The 19,433-nt window shown below is 41.5% G+C and overlaps 1 protein-coding gene across 2 annotated transcripts; it reads right to left on the bottom strand.

The window, feature by feature from the left end:
- Nucleotides 1–203: 203 nt before the first annotated feature.
- LOC139383761 (uncharacterized) lies at nt 204–19,083 on the bottom strand. Of its 2 annotated transcripts, XR_011628785.1 has the most exons (7): nt 18,901–19,083; nt 12,042–13,535; nt 11,501–11,805; nt 10,304–10,404; nt 3,564–3,654; nt 2,100–2,199; nt 204–1,931 (listed from the first exon to the last, which is right to left on the bottom strand). XR_011628785.1 is itself a non-coding variant. In XM_071128323.1 (6 exons), the coding sequence occupies exons 2-6, from the start codon at nt 13,461–13,463 to the stop codon at nt 1,802–1,804; spliced, it is 2,058 nt and encodes a 685-aa protein (XP_070984424.1). In that variant the 5' UTR covers nt 13,464–13,535; nt 18,901–19,008; the 3' UTR covers nt 204–1,801. The 2 variants fall into 2 exon arrangements, 1 of the variants encoding a protein (XP_070984424.1); XM_071128323.1 differs by lacking the exon at nt 3,564–3,654 and having other exon boundaries at nt 18,901–19,008.
- Between the last annotated feature and the right edge of the window lie 350 nt (nt 19,084–19,433).

Genomic DNA, 19,433 nt, shown 5'->3' with positions numbered 1-19,433 from the left:
GTTACACAATGTCTATAATGTGGATTATGGTGTATGCTTACTTGTGTACGGTTAATAAAATAAGTGATTTAACATTAAATCATTTTCTGCTCCTTTTCTCACAGCTGGATTCAAAAATACTACAGTACCAATAGACCATGTCAAATAATTTCTTTCCAGGATTCCAACAATGGTAACTGAGAGGGATGAACTTGAGCTTAGTGTTCATATCCACATTTTTTATTTATTTAACTAGGCAAGTCAGTTCAGAACAAATTCTTATTTACAATGATGGCCTACCATATCCACATGTAGGTAATTAAATCATATGCTATTTAAAGCTGTTAGCAATAAGCTTAAATCAGAGGTTGAATAGCATATTATATGATTATGAGAACCTAAAAGATAGAGTAAATTAGTAAGCAAGCTTAGATGGGGTAGTTCATATTGAAAATGGTCATAGGTAGGCTGCACTGCAATTCCATCATCTTTATTGTTAACTGCCAAAGTGCTCCATTTATTTTTTCTTATAAATGAAACCTCTATTCTATTAGCATCAGTGAGCCACATGCAATATCTCCTCAGTCATCAAGTGCACTCATATGGTATTCTGACTGGGCTAGACATTCATCCTTGTAAAAGTTCACTCAGGGTTTCAGGCAACTGCTTTTAATGTGAAATCAGAAACCTGTGCGAGAAATGTGCCGAGATTCACAATGTCAAAGAAAATAGGCCACACATAACAGATCCCTACAAATCAGGTTTCTCACCAAATTCCCACACTAGATTATGTTTACAGATGTCTCTCCAACACACGCATCAATACAAGGCCAATCCATATCGCTTCGCTGCACAGAATATAGATAAAGTAGAGAATTTTAAGAGTTGACCTAATCCATGTGACAAACTAATAACTCCCTTAATTTTGTTAGACAAGAAATCTAAGATGGAACAAAAACTTCAAGCAACCATAACATGGCCTCAAATACTCAGGCATATGCTAATAAACAAATGACAGGCCAGAGGCAGTAAGTGAACAGCATCTGGAACAATACATATGGCACCACACCTTGGAAATGGTGTAGATCAGTTATGATTTGATTGTCCCTTCAAAGTGTTCCAACTGAACCAAGGGGCTAATCAGAACCAAGTACTAACAAAGTGTTGGATGATTTGTTTGTACTTCAACAGCAAGAATGCAACATGTATGGGGAAAGAAATTCAACTGCACAAATAAAAGTTTAGCCAGGGAAATGTGCACAATATTCAAAAAGGAGTTCTTTAAAACATTAAAAAAAGCCTGTGCAAACAAGGTGCCTAGCACAAACTAGGAATGACAGTACAAAAAGGAAATAAGTGCAGACAGGAGACAGGCACGCACAACGATTGGCTATTACGTTATTTTTGTTCCTTTTCTGTCATCAATGTTATGATTATACTAGTTGGTAAGCTGAACGGAACATAATTTAAATTCAAGTACAACAAGAAAATAGATTTATCACACTAAAATCCACAATATTACTGTCTCAGATCGAACAAATTGAAAAAAAATAATAATCTCTGGGCTTCAAGACACTAACAATAAACATACAAATCTTGAGCGAGGATAAATTAATTAATTTCAAACAAAAAACAATAAGTGAAAGACATTGTTAAAAGCTGAGCAGAAGTAAAGGATTCATTCAAGTTTTAACCGTGGTTCTAGGCTTACAATATAAGAGCTCAAATCTTAGACACCTAATGACCTGAGTGATGTCATTTGCCAAATTTAAAAGTGTACTGCCCTATACATTCCTCTGGTAAAATGCTTTGTTGCTTGGATTTACAGAACTGGACTTCTCTCAAAGATCTGTGGGAGATTGGCAAAGCGCTGGTGGTTCCTGTAGTTCTGGTTCTGCCATTCGTCCAGAGTGTAATTTGTTCTGTCATTTCCAAATCGTCTTTGGTAATTTCTGATGAACAAACATTTGAGAAAAAAAATTGTATGGGGTAAAGTGAAATCAATACTCAGAAAGGAGTATGTGACTGCATTAGAAAAGATGCAATCAATTGTCCAATTAAGACTGAAATGTCCTCTACAGAGGGCAGCAGTAGAAAAAAACGCATGTAGATGCCTGTACCTGCGGGTGAGATCCGAGGGGTGCTGCCACTGCCTGCCGTTGGTGCCTGGTCTCTGATCGGCAACATGGTTCATCAGGTTCAGCAGCTCAGTCATCACCCCTGGAGACAAACCCATACAGGTAGCACACACACACACTACAAGCTGAACAATTACTATGAAGAAGATGATACAGGACAGCAAGAATATACAGCATCAATGGCACAGAAAACCTGGGAATTATGCCATTTGAGGGTCATTACAAGCATTATTCAGAAATCTAGAACAAGTGGCTTCAGATAAGTGTCTGCTAAATGACCATTACTATTATTTTTATTAATAATATTAGATTAAGCTGTGTCCATAACAAAAAGGATATAATTAGGGCACAAAATAGACAATTAAGAAAAAAAACCTAGCCAGTCAGTGAGCAAGTCCTAATAACTGTATTTCTGTGAAAAAAGTCAAACTATCAATGAAAAATGGAAAGACAACTTCCTAGTGAAGGTGATTATCCTAGCCCAAGCAGCTCTTAAGATTTGTTACATGTGTGGTAAAGTACCTGGCGACGGCTTAAGCGCCTACACCAGCAAAAAAAAGATGGTGCCCAGAGCTTACCTATGATGTTGCACAATTGTCAATTTTAGTCAAAGTATGGTATATTTGGGCTTGAAGTGGGAAATCCGAAGTGGGAACTTTGTGGAAATCCATGTCAATGACGTGCAAGTGCTTTCTGACTTGCGTGTCAGTTACAGGGCTGGCTTTAGTTCATTTGGAACCACCTACAGTACCAGTCAAAAGTTTGGACACACCTACTCATTCAAGGTTTTTTCTTTAAAAATTGTACTATTTTCTACATTGTAGAATAATAGTGAAGCCATCAACATTATGAAAGAACAAACATGGAATTATGTAGTACACAAAAATGTTAATCTAAATATATTTTATATTCTTCAAAGTAGCCACCCAAATCAATTAAATAAATGCTTCAGAGTTCAAGTAACAGACATCTCAACATCAACTGTTCAGAGACTGAATCAAATTGTATTAGTCACATGCGCCAAATACAAAATTACTGTGAAACGGTTACTTTAATTAATTAAACTGCTGGTCTTTTTAAAGACCAGCAGTAAAAAAAAAATATATATATAAAGGGGGATGCCGGTACAGAGTCAATGTGCAGGGCACTGGTTCGTTGAGGTAGTATGTACATGTAGGTAGAGTTAATTAAAGTGACTATACAGGCAGTGGTGTGGAGAGGGGCAATGCAAATAGTCTGGGTAGCAATTTGACTAGATGTTCAGGAGTCTTATGGCTTTCTAGTCCGGTGCCGACAGAGATGGCAGTCCTCGCTTCACGTTCCTAGGAAACTATGCAGTGTTTTTTTTTTTACGTGTTATTTCTTACATTGGTACCCCAGGTAATCTTAGGTTTCATTACATACAGTTGGGAGGAACTACTGAATATAAGAGCAACGTCAACTCACCATCATTACGACCAGGAATATGACTCTCCCGAAGCGGGTCCTGTGTTTTGCCTTCCACCCAGGACAAAGGAATGGATCCCAGCCGGTGACCCTAAACAACGACGCCGTAAAAGGGGCAAACAAAGCTGTTTTCTGGTCAGGCTCCAGAGACGGGCACATTGCGCACCACTCCCTACCATACTACTCGCCAATGTCCAGTCTCTAGACAACAAGGTTGATGAAATCCGAGCATGGGTAGCATTCCAGAGAGACATCAGAGACTAACGTTCTTTGCTTCAAGGAAACATGGCTCACTCGAGAGACGCTAACGGAGTCAGTGCAGCCAGCTGGTTTCTTCACGCATCGCGCCGACAGAAACAAGCATCTTTCTGGTAAGAAGAGGGGCGGGGGGGGGGGGGGGGGGTATGCCTTGTGATTAATGAGACGTGGTGTGATCATAACAACATACAGGAACTCAAGTCCTTCTGTTCACCTGACTTCGAATTCCTCACAATCAAATGTCGACAGCATTATCTACCAAGGGAATTCTCTTCGATTATAATCACAGCCGTATATATTCCCCCCCAAGCAGACACATCAATGGCCCTGAACGAACTTTATTTGACTCTATGTAAACTGGAAACCACATATCCTGAGGCTGCATTCATTGCAGCTGGGGATTTTAACAAGGCTATTCTGAAAACAAGACTCCCTAAATTCTATCAGCATATCGATTGTGCTACCAGGGCTGGTAAAACCCCAGATCGTTGTTATTCTAACTTCCGCGACGCATATAAGGCCCTCCCCCGCACTCCTTTCGGAAAAGCTGACCACGACTCCATTTAGTTGCTTCCAGCCTACAGACAGAAACTAAAACAAGAAGCTCCCGCGCTCAGGTCTGTTCAATGCTGGTCTGACCAATCTGATTCCACGCTTCAAGTCTGCTTCGATCATGTGGATTGGGATATGTTCCGCATTGCGTCCAACAACAACAACAACAACATTGACAAATACGCTGATTCGGTGAGCGAGTTCATTAGAAAGTGCATTGGCGACGTTATACCCACAGCAACGATTAAAACATTCCCAAACCAGAAACCGTGGATTGATGGCAGCATTCGCACGAAACTGAAAGCGCGAACCACTGCTTTTAACTATTCATGAAAATCGCAAATGAAATGAAATAAATATATTGGCTCTCAAGCTTAGCCTTTTGTTAACAACACTGTCATCTCAGATTTTCCAAATATGCTTTTCAACCATAGCAAAACAAGCATTTGTGTAAGAGTATTGATAGCTAGCATTGCATTAAGCCTAGCATTCAGCAGGCAACATTTTCACAAAAACAAGAAAAGCATTCAAATAAAATCATTTACCTTTGAAGAACTTCGGATGTTTTCAATGAGGAGACTCTCAGTTAGATAGCAAATGTTCAGTTTTTCCAAAAATATTATTTGTGTAGGTGAAATCGCTCCGTTTGGACAAGAAAAACCCCCGAAAATTCAGTCATCAAAACGCCAAACTTTTTTCCAAATTAACTCCATAATATCGACAGAAACATGGCAAGCGTTGTTTAGAATCAATCCTCAAGGTGTTTTTCACATATCTATTCGATGATAAGTCATTCGTGGCAGTTTGGTTTCTCCTCTGAATCACATGGAAAAATACATGCAGCTGGAGATTACGCACCAATTTCGACGGAGGACACCAGGCGGACACCTGGTAAATGTATGGTCAATCTTCCAATGATATGCCTACAAATACGTCACAATGCTGCAGACACCTTGTGGAAATGACAGAAAGTGTAGGCTCGTTCCTGGCGCATTCACAGCCATATAAGGAGACATTGGAACACAGCGCCTCAAAAATCTGTCTCACTTCCTGTTTGAAGTTTAATCTTGGTTTCGCCTGTAGCATTAGTTCTGTGGCACTCACAGATAATATCTTTGCAGTTTTGGAAACGTCAGTGTTTTCTTTCCAAAGCTGTCAATTATATGCATAGTCGAGCATCTTTTCGTGATAAAATATCTTGTTTAAAACGGGAACGTTTTTTTATCCAAAAATTAAAAGAGCGCCCCCTATATCGAAGAAGTTAAGTGGCATTGTTTAAAGTGGCTAGTGATACATTTTTTTACATCCATTTCCATTATTAAAGTGGCTGGAGTTGATGTTGGCAGCAGCCACTCAATGTTAATGGTGGCTGTTTAACAGTCTGATGGCCTTGAGATAGAAGCTGTTTTTCAGTCTCTCGGTCCCTGCTTTGATGCACCTGTACTGACCTCGCCTTCTGGATGATAGCGGGGTGAACAGGCAGTGGCTCGGGTGGTTGTTGTCCTTGATGATCTTTATGGCCTTCCTGTGACATCGGGTGGTGTAGGTGTCCTGGAGGGCAGGTAATTTGCCCCCAGTGATGCATTGTGCAGACCTCACTACCCTCTGGAGAGCCTTACGGTTGTGGGCGGAGCAGTTGCCGTACCAGGCGGTGATACAGCCCGACAGGATGCTCTCGATTGTGCATCTGTAGAAGTTTGTGAGTGCTTTTGGTGACAAGACACATTTCTTCAGCCTCCTAAGGTTGAAGAGGCGCTGCTGTGCCTTCTTCACAACGCTCTGTGTGGGTGGACCAATTCAGTTTGTCCGTGATGTGTACGCGAGGAACTTAAAACTTACTACTCTCTCCACTCCTGTCCCGTCGATGTGGATAGGGGGTGCTCCCTCTGCTGTTTCCTGAAGTCCACAATCATCTCCTTTGTTTTGTTGACGTTGAGTGTGAGGTTATTTTCCTGACACCACACTCCGAGGGCCCTCACCTCCTCCCTGTAGGCTGTTTCGTTGTTGTTGGTAAACAAGCCTACCACTTTAATGTCGTCCGCAAACGTGATGATTGAGTTGGACGCGTGCATGGCCACGCAGTCGTGGGTGAACAGGGAGTACAGGAGAGGGCTCAGAACGCACCCTTGTGGGGCCCCAGTGTTGAGGATCAGCGGGGTGGAGATGTTGTTACCTACCCTCACCACCTGGGGGTGGCCCGTCAGGAAGTCCAGTACCCAGTTGCACAGGGCGGGGTCGAGACCCAGGGTCTCGAGCTTGATGACGAGTTTGGAGGGTACTATGGTGTTGAATGCTGAGCTGTCGTAGATGAACAGCATTCTCACATAGGTATTCCTCTTGTCCAGATGGGTTAGGGCAGTGTGGTTGCGATTGCGTCGTCTGTGGACCTATTGGGGCGGTAAGCAAATTGGAGTGGGTCTAGGGTGTCAGGTAGGGTGGAGGTGATATGGTCCTTGACTAGTCTCTCAAAGCACTTCATTATGACTGAAGTGAGTGCTACGGGGCGGTAGTCGTTTAGCTCAGTTACCTTAGCTTTCTTGGGAACAGGAACAATGGTGGCCCTCTTGAAGCATGTGGGAACAGCAGACTGGGATAAGGATTGATTGAATATGTCCGTAAACACACCAGCCAGTTGGTCTGCGCATGCTCTGAGGACGTGGCTAGGGATGCCGTCTGGGCCTGCAGCCTTGCGAGGGTTAACACGTTTAAATGTTTTACTCACGTTGGCTGCAGTGAAGGAGAGCCCGCAGGTTTTGGTAGCGGGCCATGTCAGTGGCACTGTATTGTCCTCTAAGCGAGCAAAAAAAGTTATTTAGTCTGTCTGGGAGCAAGACATCCTGGTCCGCGACAGGGCTGGTTTTATTTTTGTAATCCGTGATTGACTATAGACCCTGCCACATACCTCTTGTGTCTGAGCTGTTGAATTGTGACTCTACTTTGTCTCTATACTGACACTTAGCTTGTTTGATTGCCTTGCAGGTGGAATAGCTACACTATTTGTATTTGGTCATGTTTCCGGTCACCTTGCCTGAGCTCTCTTGAATTTTTTTAACATTTTGTTAAAAATCGCATAAAATTTCAACGTCCTGCTACTCATACCAGGAATATAGTATATGCATATGATTAGTATGTGTGTTTCTAAAACGGGTTAAATCATGTCTGTGACTATAACAGAACGTGAATAGCAGGCAAAATCCCAAGAAAAACCTGTTCACAAAAAAAAAAAAAAAACAGTATCCATCCGCCAGTCTCTGAATTGTCTATGGCAAGGGAAAATAGATAGCGGCCAGTTTACAGTTCCTACAGCTTCCACGCGATGTCGCCAGTACTGGCAATTGGGTTGAAGTTAATCCTTGGTGAAATGAGAAATAGGCACTTCCTGTCATCCAGTACACAGGAGGAAGTTTATGGAAGAGAGAATATGGACCATGATTTCAAGAGTAGCTGCTATTGAATACAGATCGCCCCGTGATCAATTTGATCGATTATTAACGTTTACAAATACCTAAAGTTAGGTTACAAAAGTAGTTTGAAGTGTTTTGTCAAAGTTTATAGGCAACTTTTTTAATTAAAAAAAATGACGTTGCGTTTTGGAAAGCTGTTTTTTCCTGGATCAGACAGGCTATATAAATGGACATTTTGGGTATACATGGATGGATTTAATTAAAAAAAAAGACCCAATTGTGATGTTTATGGGACATATAGGAGTGCCAACAAAGAAGCTCGTCAAAGGTAATGAATGTTTTATATTTTATTTCTGCGTTTTGTGTAGCGCCGGCTACGCTAATTCTTTTGTTTACGTCCCCTTCAGGTATTTCGGGGGGTTGCATGCTATCAGATAATAGCTTCTCATGCTTTCGCCGAAAAGCATTTAAAAAATCTGACATGTTGGCTAGATTCACAACGAGTGTAGCTTTAATTCAGTACCCTGCATGTGTGTTTTAATGAAAGTTTGAGTTTTATCGAGTATTATTAGCATTTGGCGTTGCGCATTTCCATTTCCTGTTGGCTAGCGTCTCACCTGGCTCTAAGAGGGTTTAACGTTGCGTTTTGGTAATGAGCTTGAGGCTATAATTACGATCCCGGATACGGGATTGCTCGTCACAACAGGTTAATATAATGTTTACATACCCTACATTACTCATCTCATATGTATGTACTGTACTCTATATCATCTACTGCATCTTGCCATCTTTATGTAATACATGTATCACTAGCCACTTTGTTTATATACCCTACATTACTCATCTCATATGTATATACACTGTACTCTATACCATCTACTGTATCTTTCCTATGCCGTTCTGTACCATCACTCATTCACATATCTTTATGTACATATTCTTTGTCCCTTTACACTTGTGTGTATAAGGTAGTAGTTGTGGAATTGTTAGGTTAGATTACTCGTTGGTTATTACGGCATTGTCGGAACTAGAAGCCAAAGCCTTTCGCTACACTCGTATTAACATCTGCTAACCATGTGTATGTGACAAATAAAATTTGATTTGGGGGTAGAAGCTGTTTAAAAGCCTCTTGGGCCTAGAGTCAGGGCTTCATGGTAGAATTGCTGCAAAAAAACGAATACTAAAAGGACACCAATAAGAAGAAGAGACTTGCTTGGGCAAAGAAACACGAGCAATGGACATTACACCGGTGGAAACTTGTCCTTTGGTCTAGAGTCCAAATTGGACATTTTTGGTTCCAACCTCCATGTCCTTGGTGCCAACCTCCATGATGGTTTGGGATGAGTCAGACTGCAGAGTGAGGAAAAAGCAGCCAACAAGTGCACAGCATATGTGGGAACTCCTTCAAGACTGTTGGAAAAGGATTCCAGGTGAAGCTGGTTGAGAGAAAGCTTTGCATGCTCTTGGCAGTCAAGGAAAAGGGTGGCTATTTGAAGAATCTCAAATAGAAAATATATTTTGATTTATTTTACACTTTTTTGGTTACTACATGATTCCATATGTGTTGTTTCATAGTCTTGAGGTCTTCACTATTATTCTAGAAAATATAAAAAAAGAAAGAAAATGAGTAGGTGTCCTAAAACATTTGACCGGTAGTGTACATGTACAAATTACCTCGACTAACCTGTACCCCTGCACATTTACTCGGTACCGGGCCCCTGTATATAGCCTTGTTATTGTTATGTAATTCTTCTGTTACTTTTATTTTATTTAGTTAAGAAAATATTAACTGTATTTCTTGAACTGCACTGTTGGTTAATTAAGGGCTTGTAAGTGTGCATTCGGCGCATGTGACAAATCAGATTTGATAAGTCTCTGAATGTCCTTGAGTGGCCCAGCCAGAGCCCGGACTTGAACCCGATTAAACATCTCTGGAGAGACCTGAAAACAGCTGTGCAGCGACGCTCCCCATCCAACCTGACAGAGCTCGAGAGGATCTGCAGAGACGAATGGGAGAAACTCCCCAAATACAAGTGTGCCAAGCTTGTAGCGTCAAACCCAAGAATACCTGAGGTTGTAATCGCTGCCAAATGAGCTTCAACAAAGTACTGAGTAAAGGGTCTGAATACTTACATGTGGTATTTCAGTTGTCATATACATACACACACGCTAACATTTCTAAATGACTGGTCTTTTCCTTTACGCACTGCACAGCAAAATTCATAGGTAGGTTAGGATTCAAAGTTATTAGGACTGGCATGAATTAAGTCTGACTTAGAACGGGACTTCACACAAAGCCTTACACATCATTACAGCCAACCACAGAGGATTCACGACAACATAAGATAAGGACTCAGTGTGGAAATGGGGTAAGGTTTTGGGGCGATAAATAGACTTCAAGAGAACGAGAAATTAGTTGAAATAACTTATGTTGGGATAACAAGAACATTTCACTAAACTCACCAATTGAAGCACCCGATTAGCACCAGGCCCCCAACATCCCAAATAATGAGATACACCTCTTACCTTCTCCTGCACCAATGTTCTCCCTTATGTGTCTGGTGACTGAGTCCACATAGAGCCACTTCTCACGCTGCCAGTCCTCCTCCCTGTCATAGACCACTGGCCTGGAAAAGACATCCACCCAATTCAAACACTCAAGAAATCTATTCTGCTTCCTTACACTCTCACAAGACCTCAGATCTGACAGAATTGAATAAGTAATGCTTTATTGAGGCTTTGACCATTCAAGTCATGTAAAAGTATTGATTAAATAAAGATGCATTTGTGAAGTGGTTGAGTGGGAGAATAACCAGACCGTCTGTCTACATTCAGAGAAGAAAAATAAACCAGTCTCTCTGGAAATAATACCAGTCAGCAGGGCCTGAAGCAAATGTTTTGGTCCAACAGCCAACTACAGCATGTAGATTTTAAAATTTACCCACCACCCAAAATATTTTTGTCTGCTGGAATTACACCAACACAAAAAAAGGGATGAGGATCCTTTGTCATGTTTCTAAATCAATAATTGTATTACTAGTAAGATGTAATGAGGAATAGTGTTTCATTTGATCTTTTGTGACCAAGTCTTTAAACCAAAATGTCAGATGAGACAAATGTTCGCCTGCCCCTTTCAGGGCGGGAGGTTACTGTGGTAATGCCAGTTGAGCCATGTTTGTGCCTGTGAGATTGAGTCTGACTAGGAGCCAACGTCTTCTCTTCCCTAGCAGTTGAAACTCAAACATTGAAAAACAACCTAGCTTGTGAACAAAACAAAGTAAATAGCCATGAAACACAAGGACAGTCTCACTTCAGTCAACTTTCGTTATGCCTATGCGTAGCGCTTCTAAGCACTTTACGTCAGCACAGCCCCCAGCCAGGCAATGTTGCTGAGCGATGTGGGATAGGCTATAGGATTAATAGTTATTTGACTATGTGCGATTCATTTACCAACTATGAAACAAAAAACAGCAGAAAGACTGCGGATGCATTTATTTTGCTATAAATCATACTATTTTAATTCAGAAATGCAAGTGAAATGCTAGCACTGGAGCCTTGACCACCCGCCAACATGGTTGGTGAAATAGACATCTTACCGCCAATGCCAAAATCTGCCTGCATTTGGCGGGTATTAATTTTAGGCCATGCCAGATAGGGAAGAAAAATCATCAAATTGCTCCCTCTAGAGGATATTTAGAAAACATCAAGGACTCTGAAATGTACCTTGGTGCAGTTTTCTGGACAGGTCTTGTATTGACCACTTTCTGGTCAGACGAAGTTGAAGCTGCCTGGACAGGTTTTATCTTCGTCACTTTCTGCCCAAGCGAAGGTTTATGGACAATTGTGTTCTTGATAATGTTCTGTCCAGGTGAAGGTTTCTTGACAGGTCTTGTTGTCATCTTGACAACATTCTTCTCCAGAGAAGGTTTCTGCGCAGACCTGGTCTCAGACACTTTCTGCTCAGGCGGCGTTGAGAGTTGGCTGCTGCTGCTCTGTTGCACGCTGGGAACCACCAATACTGACCTCACCTGGACACAGCAGAAAGGTCTTACAGCAATATGACCAGATAAATCCACACAAGCACTATACAGTCACAACCAAATCTAAGCTATCCTAACAGTTGATGCAGGGAAAACAAATACATTTCAAAACATGGCTATATGGACACAAAATACAGGATTTATTTTTGTTAATGATGAAATATGATTAGTTAAATCAAACAGCTACATTAAGAAAACAAAATAAATGCGTTCGGACCACTTACCTGGACTTGGAGAGGAAAGGCTTTCTCGTAGCTGGGCTCCACGGTTACCTCTTCAGCCAGGAGTGTGACCTGGCACTCCTGAACTGAATCAAGCACACCTCCTCCCCCCTCCACCACATTTCCCTCACAACCCGCATTGAACTCCACTGGGGCAATGTGACACAATGAGGACTCCAGTATCGGGGCACCGATACTCCAATCGTCCCCTGCCGTACCCTCCAAGCCCTCATCTGCACCCTCCACTGGGACCAGAGGTGCCCCATATAACCCATACGCTACATCCTCCGAAGTGAAAGAGTAGTGTGGCTGGCAAACCATAGCCTGGCCCCCATTGGGATCAGGGAACCCTGGAGGACATGGAGGCTCCCCATCATCTGACACAGCCACCTGCAGCCTCTGCATCACCTCCCTCCCCATAAACAAAGGGCTGGACGAGATGCGGGGCTGCAGGGGTGGCACAGCCTGAGACACATCCTTTCCTGCTTTAAGTGCCTCAAGGTAGGACCTGGAAAAAAAACCCTCAATGCTCACAACCTCCTCTTCCTCCTGATGGTTTATCTCCTCATTGCCCTCTTTTCCCCTTTCTCCTTCTCCCACCATCTTCTCTCCTTTCCCCTCCTCCCTCTCTCCTACGTCATATCCCTCTCTTGAAACCTGGTCCTGTGTTGGACTATGAGCTAAGAAAGGCTTAGTTTGCTGGGTGTCGCCGTCATAAAAACTGTTACAGCTATCAACAAAGGCTTCAATGCCCTCATCGCTCCCCCTGTCGCTGTCAATGGGGCTCAGGCACATGATGTCGTCAACGTCAAAGTCAAAAACAGGACCAAGGTCCATCAAGACTTTCTCAGGCTCATGGCTCAGGGTCTCAGACTCATTTGATACGGGGCCGCCTGGAGCTGCAGCACCACCCGGTCTACTTCCAGCCTCTCCTGCTTGGCCACACTGGATATGATCAGAGTTTGGCACACATATCACAGCTTCTGGTGTACCTTTATCTTTGACTGCATTTTCAACACTAGATGGCACTTTCTGGAGGTCAGTGGTAGGGGAGACAGTGGCTACATCTGGAAGGATGCTGCATGAAACTACAACACAAGCCAGGTCTGGGGAGATGGCCTTAGGACTGCAGGGCTTTTTGTATGTAGTCTCGTACGTGTCATCAAGGCAGGAGTCATCCAATCGCCTCTTGTGTGTTGTAGGGGCATTGTTGTTCACAATCTCTATTTTCAAGTTGCAGAATGGATTGGATGAATTCCATGACTGGTTAGTGCCACTAGGACTAACCCTACCGTTTTCACAAGTTATCATTCTAGAATAAACAGAGAGCGGTCTCAAGTGCCCAAAACTCTTATTATCTCCTCTTGGTTTTGCACTACTTAGCCTATGAAATATTGTCTTCAGAGGCTGGATAGGCCTCTCCATTGCCCCTGATACAGTGGTTAACCAGCTGGGGCTAAACAGATACCAGGATCAGGAACTCTTCTAGAGTGTTTCCTAAAGGGTAGAAAAAAAAATGACATCCACAACTATTTTGCTTCAATTCCAATTCAGACCCTCTCTGAGCTACAGTTGTGAAGCAGGAAAGAATAACTAAGCACCTCTGGATCACATATTTTTGGAATCCTTCAGAATAAGAGTCACGTCCTGTACACCTGGTAAAAACTACAAAAACATAAAACGCAACATGTAAAGTGTTAGTCCAATGTTTCATGAGCTGAAATTAAAGATCCCAGAAATGTTCCACCCGCACAAAAAGCTTTTTTCTCTCAAATTCTAAGCACAAATGTATTTACATCCCTGTTAGTGAGCATTTCTCCTTTGTCAAAATAATTAATCAACCTGACAGGTGAGGCATATCAAGAAGCTGATTAAACAGCATGATCATTACACAGGTGCATCTTGTCCTGGGGACAATAAAAGGCCACTAAAATGTGCAGTTGTGTCAGGCAACACATTGTCAGATGTATCAAGTTGAGGGAGTGTGCAATTGGCATGCTGACTGCAGGAATATCCACCATAGCTGTTGCCAAAGAATTAGGGCTGAGCCCAATTGGTCGACTGGTCGATTGTTTGGTCGTTAGGCTATTTGTTGACAGGGATTGTTTTAGTCGAGTAGTAACATACATATACAGTGCCTTCGGGAAGTATTTTGACTACTTGACTTTTTCCACATTGTTATGTTACAACCTTCTAATAAAAAATTTAAAAATTACTTTGTCACCAATCTACACACAATACACCATAATGACAAAGCAAAAATAGATTTTTAGACATTTTGCAGTTGTCTTAAAAATAAAAACGGAAATACCTTATTTTACATACACTTTGCTACGAGACTCGAAATTGAGCTCAGGTATATCCGGTTTCCATTGATCATCCTTGAGATGTTTCTACAACTTCATTGGAGTCCACCTGTGAGGTTGAAAGAATTGTCCGTAGAGCTCCGAGACAGGATTGTGTCAAGGCACAGATCTGGGGAAGGGTACCAAAAAATGTCTGCATTGAATGACAACACAGGAATGGCTTCGGGACATGTCTTTGATTGTCCTTGAGTGGCCCAGCCAGAGCCCGGACTTGAACCCGATCAAACATCTCTGGAGAGTCCTGAAAATAGCTGTGCAGCGACGCTCCCCATCCAACCTGAGAGGATCTGCAGACAGGAATGGGAGAAACTCCCCAAATACAGGTGCGCCAAGCTTGTCGCATCATACCCAAGAAGACTCGAGGCTGTAATCGCTGCCAAAGGTGCTTCAAGAAAGTACTGAGTAAAGGTTCTGAATAATTATGTAAATGTGATATTTCAGTTTTTGTAAAAAAGTTTTAAAAATATGCACACAATTCTAAAAACCTGTTTTTGCTTTGTCATTATGGTGTCGTGTGTCGATTTCTGAGGGGGGGGAAACGACTCCCCATCCCGCATGAGGGAGCGTAATCATCGACTGCCACAAATTAGCATAACGCAACAGACATAAATATTCCTAGAAAATATTCCTATTCATGAAAATAACAAGTGAAATATATTGAGACACAGCTTATCCTTTTGTTAATCACCCTGTCAACTCAGATTTTCAAAATATGCTTTACAGCCAAAGCTAGACAAGAATTTGTGTAAGTTTATCGATAGCCTAGCATAGTATTTTGTCCAGCTAGCAGCAGGTAACTTGGTCACGGAAATCAGAAAAGCAATCAAATTAAATCGTTTACCTTTGATGCGCTTCGGATGTTTTCACTCACGAGACTCCCAGTTTGAGAGCCAATGTTCCTTTTTTCCAAAAATATTATTTTTGTAGGCGAAATAGCTCCGTTTGTTCTTCATGTTTGGCTGAGAAATCGCCCGGAAATTGCAGTCACGAAAACGCCGAAAAATATTCCAAATTAGCTCCATAATAAAATCGACAGAAACATGGCAAACGTTGTTTATAATCAATCCTCAAGGTGTTTTTCAAATATCTATTCGATAATATATCCACCGATTGGAATAATGGCTACCTCTGTATTTTACGCGAGAATCACTCTGGGAGCATCAGGTGACCACTTGCGCAATGTAGCTGCTTACGGGTATTCTTCAACATAAATGCGTAAAACTACGTCACAATGCTGTAGACACCTTGGGGAATATGGAGAAAAAGTAATCTGGTTGATAGCCCATTCACTGCTCGATAGGGACGCATTGGAACGCAGCGCTTTCAAAACATGAGGCACTTCCGGATTGGATTTCTCTCAGGGCAATATCAGTTCTGTTATACTCACAGACAATATTTTTACAGTTTTGGAAACTTTAGAGTGTTTTCTATCCTAAGCTGTCAATTATATGCATATTCTAGCATCTTGTCCTGACAAAATATCCCGTTTACTACGGGAACGTTATTTTTCGAAAAATGAAAATACTGCCCCCTAGTGTCACAAAAGGTTAATCAATTTTAGAATAAAGCTGTAACGTAACAAAACACTTCTGGTTACTACATGATTCCATATGTGTTATGAAAGAAGTGAGAAAGAAGTTATGCTTTATTTCATAATAATTTACAAGATTAGTATATATGTTTTTTTTTTATTTTGTTTGGAGTGCTCCAAGTGAGTATGTGTCTGGTTTCTCTGTCCTGATAATGTTGAGGGAGCGCACGTATAGAAGTACCTGGCCTGCTGCGCGGAAATATACGAAAGTTGTTTTTTTTAAACATCCATTTCAAATTATATATTAAATCTATAGTTCCTCAAAGTAAGCTATTTGAAAGATCTTTCCAACTATCCTCAGCATGAAAGAGCATTATAGGCCTACTGCTGCATTGGCCTATAGGCTATGAGTTCCATGTGCTCATTTCTTTACCCGCCAATGGATCATGATGTATCAATTAGAGGTTGACCGATTATGATACCGATTATTGGAGGACCAAAAAAGCCGATACCGATTAATCGCCCGATTAAAAAAAAAATTTAATGACAATTACAACAATACTGAATGAACACTTATTTTAACTTAATATAATACATCAATAAAATCAATTTAGCCTCAAGTAAATAATGAAACATGTTCAATTTGGTTTAAATAATGCAAAAACAAAGTGTTGGAGAAGAAAGTAAAAGTGCAATATGTGCTATGTTCCTTGCTCAGAACATGAGAGCATATGAAAGCTGGTGGTTCCTTTTAACACGAGTCTTCAATATTCCCAGGTAAGAAGTTTTAGGTTGTAGTTATTATAGGACTATTTCCCTCTATACCATTTGTATTTCATTAACCTTTGACTATTGGATGTTCTTATAGGCACTTTAGTATTGCCAGTGTAACAGTATAGCTTCCGTCCCTCTAGTTAGCGCGCACTAACTAGCTAGCCATTTCACTTCGGTTACACCAGCCTCATCTCGGGAGTTGATAGGCTTGAAGTCATAAACAGCGCAATGCTTGACGCACAACGAAGAGCTGCTGGCAAAACGCACGAAAGTGCTGTTTGAATAAATGTTTACGCGCCTGCTTCTGCCTACCACCGCTCAGTCAGATACAGTATAATCTGACTGAGTATACAAGTAAGGTTGCAAGATTGAATCCCTTGAGCTGACAATGTGAAAATCTGTTTTTCTGACCCTGAACAAGGCAGTTAACCCACCGTTCCTAGGCCGTCATTGAAAATAAGAATGTGTTCTTAACTGATTTGCCTAGTTAAATAAAAGGTATATATAAAATTTTAAAAAATAGGCAAATCGGCGCCCAAAAATACAGATTTCCGATTGTTATGAAAACTTGAAATTGGCCCTAATTAAATCAGCCAATCCAATTAATCGGTCGACCTCTAATATCAATATGGCAGAGGCTGGTGATCTCGCATTAGTCGACTTTAAACTTTTAGATTATATATTTTTTTGCGATTGACCACATGACAATTTTCAGAAGATGTTATTGAAATGAAACTGTCCACAAAAACACACATATGAAAATCATAACTGGCACACAGAAGGGTAGAACTGGTAGGATAAATTCTAACTTCCCCAAACTTGAAATTCACATGCAGCCTCTGAAGACTATAAAATAATTGCCTCCACGTTTCCATGGTCGGATTTTGCCTATAGGCTACTTTGAAGCAAGGTAAGATTATTAAAAAACACAATTATTTAACTAGGCAAGTCAGTTACTTTAAAATGACTGCCTACCCTGGCCAAACCTTCCCCTAACGACGCTGGGCCAATTGTGCACTTTTCAAATAATGAAATGAACACTCTTCGGGCCACTCTTGCCAGGAATGCGGAGTTTTTTTATTTATTTTTTTATTATTCTATTGGTAGGCCTAAAAAGGTTTTTAGGCGAAATAACCCCATCAAAAGCAATAACTTTTTTGGAAGAGGTAATATGTCAGGCCTATTGAACCAAACTCAATGATAGTCTATAGCATAGACAATAGAATGAAAATGAACTGAACTTTTAAGCGATCTGATTTTTTGTTCCTAAATCATTTGCAACAATGATACACTTAGCTAGCTACCCACCTCGTTCCTTTCTGCTAGCATGTAGTGCACCATCATGTTTCGGGAGGCGTGTCTTCTCAGATTCCACAATGACTCTTTAGTTGTGGACACTACATCACCGCACTCCCTCTCTTACTCTTTGTAAGTCAACTTGATCTTGCACCTGTGTGTTTGATCAGTTTCTTAATGAAAATATGAAAAAAAAGCCTTTGGGTAACTTGCTCCATGCTTCAGTCAAATTGGGCACACGCAATTCCTCGCTCCGCTCACATACTCTGGGCCCAGTCTGATGACCTGGAGCCTGCCGCACCACCCTGGGAAGCTTCTCCTGTTATAGATGCACTTCAGACCCTGTCCTAACCCGAGATGTACTCTTAAGGAGCCGAACGTTACAGTTAGCCTAAGGACCTTGTGTTATTTTCAGAGGTAGACTGGCTCTGATAGCCAGAACACCACCTAAACGTGAATAGATTATCAATATACGGTTCTAGAAACACATGCGAAATGCACACTTACTGTATACTGTTAATAATGCAGTTGGCTAACCTAAAAAAATGACCATTATATTGATTTTTCTACTAACGTTACCTAGCCAACACTGTAGCTCGCTAGGAAATGCGATTCATCACGACACATCTCACAAAATAATTTGAGCCAGACTAGCTAGCTCAAGTTGGCATATTTCGTCTCATTTACTGTTATTTGAAGGTGCCATGCTTCAATAATTTTCTTAGATAGGTATTGTTTTACGTAAGTTAAAGTTGTAAAAACATGCTAACGTTAACCGTTGACGTTAGCGCGTCGCTTCCACCTCATCAGATTTTTTTTATCGGTCCAACACAAAAGTTGGATAGTTGGTTGTATAACTAGCTAACTGAACAGTAGCTAATGTTCATAAACTCACCACTTGTATTGTTGTCAAATCAGCCAATGCACAGCCAAAAACACTTGTGGTAATTGGCGCCTCAATTTAGCGGGGTGCCTCGGTGTAGCTGCATGCGCAAGGATGAGCAATGAGTTCACGTGACATCTTCAAGTTAGAGGGTACATTTGACCGATGGACCAGAAATCTATCCTTATTTGGATACAATCGAAGTGAGGCGTGTGTACTAGAGCTTGACACCGAAACAGGGGTCCCACGGGATTCTGGCAGGAATGGGAGTCAAGTTCAGGACAGTCCAGAGGAACTGGTTTACTATCGCGCCTCGCTCCAGTTGTAGCCAGTCATTACTTTACCTCAGATGCACGCGGAGAAATACACAATAACGCATGTCTATTGCCGCGTTCAAGGCAACTGGGAACTCTGAAATTACGAGGTTACATCATGACGTCGGTGATCTTCAGCTCGGAAAGTCAGAGCTCTAGAAAGAGCCCCGAGTTGGAATTCCGAGTTGGATGACCGTTCAAATCGATTTTTCCCAGTTGGAAAAGGAATAG

Source organism: Oncorhynchus clarkii, chromosome 25, assembly GCF_045791955.1.
Source record: "Oncorhynchus clarkii lewisi isolate Uvic-CL-2024 chromosome 25, UVic_Ocla_1.0, whole genome shotgun sequence".
Classification (NCBI taxonomy): Eukaryota; Metazoa; Chordata; class Actinopteri; order Salmoniformes; family Salmonidae; genus Oncorhynchus; species Oncorhynchus clarkii.
The sequence above is the reverse complement of the archived record's forward strand: the minus strand, read 5'-3'. Positions and strand labels throughout refer to the sequence as shown.

Bases quoted from the DNA above. Each gene is read 5' to 3' on its own strand.
- LOC139383761 (XM_071128323.1), bottom strand. From the start codon at position 13,463: ATGGAGAGGCCTATCCAGCCTCTGAAGACAATATTTCATAGGCTAAGT. The intron at 11,806-12,041 runs GTAAGTGGTCCG...TGCTGTGTCCAG, and splicing joins CCTTTCCTCTCCAAGTCCAG to GTGAGGTCAGTATTGGTGGT. The intron at 10,405-11,500 runs GTACATTTCAGA...TGTCTTTTCCAG, and splicing joins GTCCAGAAAACTGCACCAAG to GCCAGTGGTCTATGACAGGG.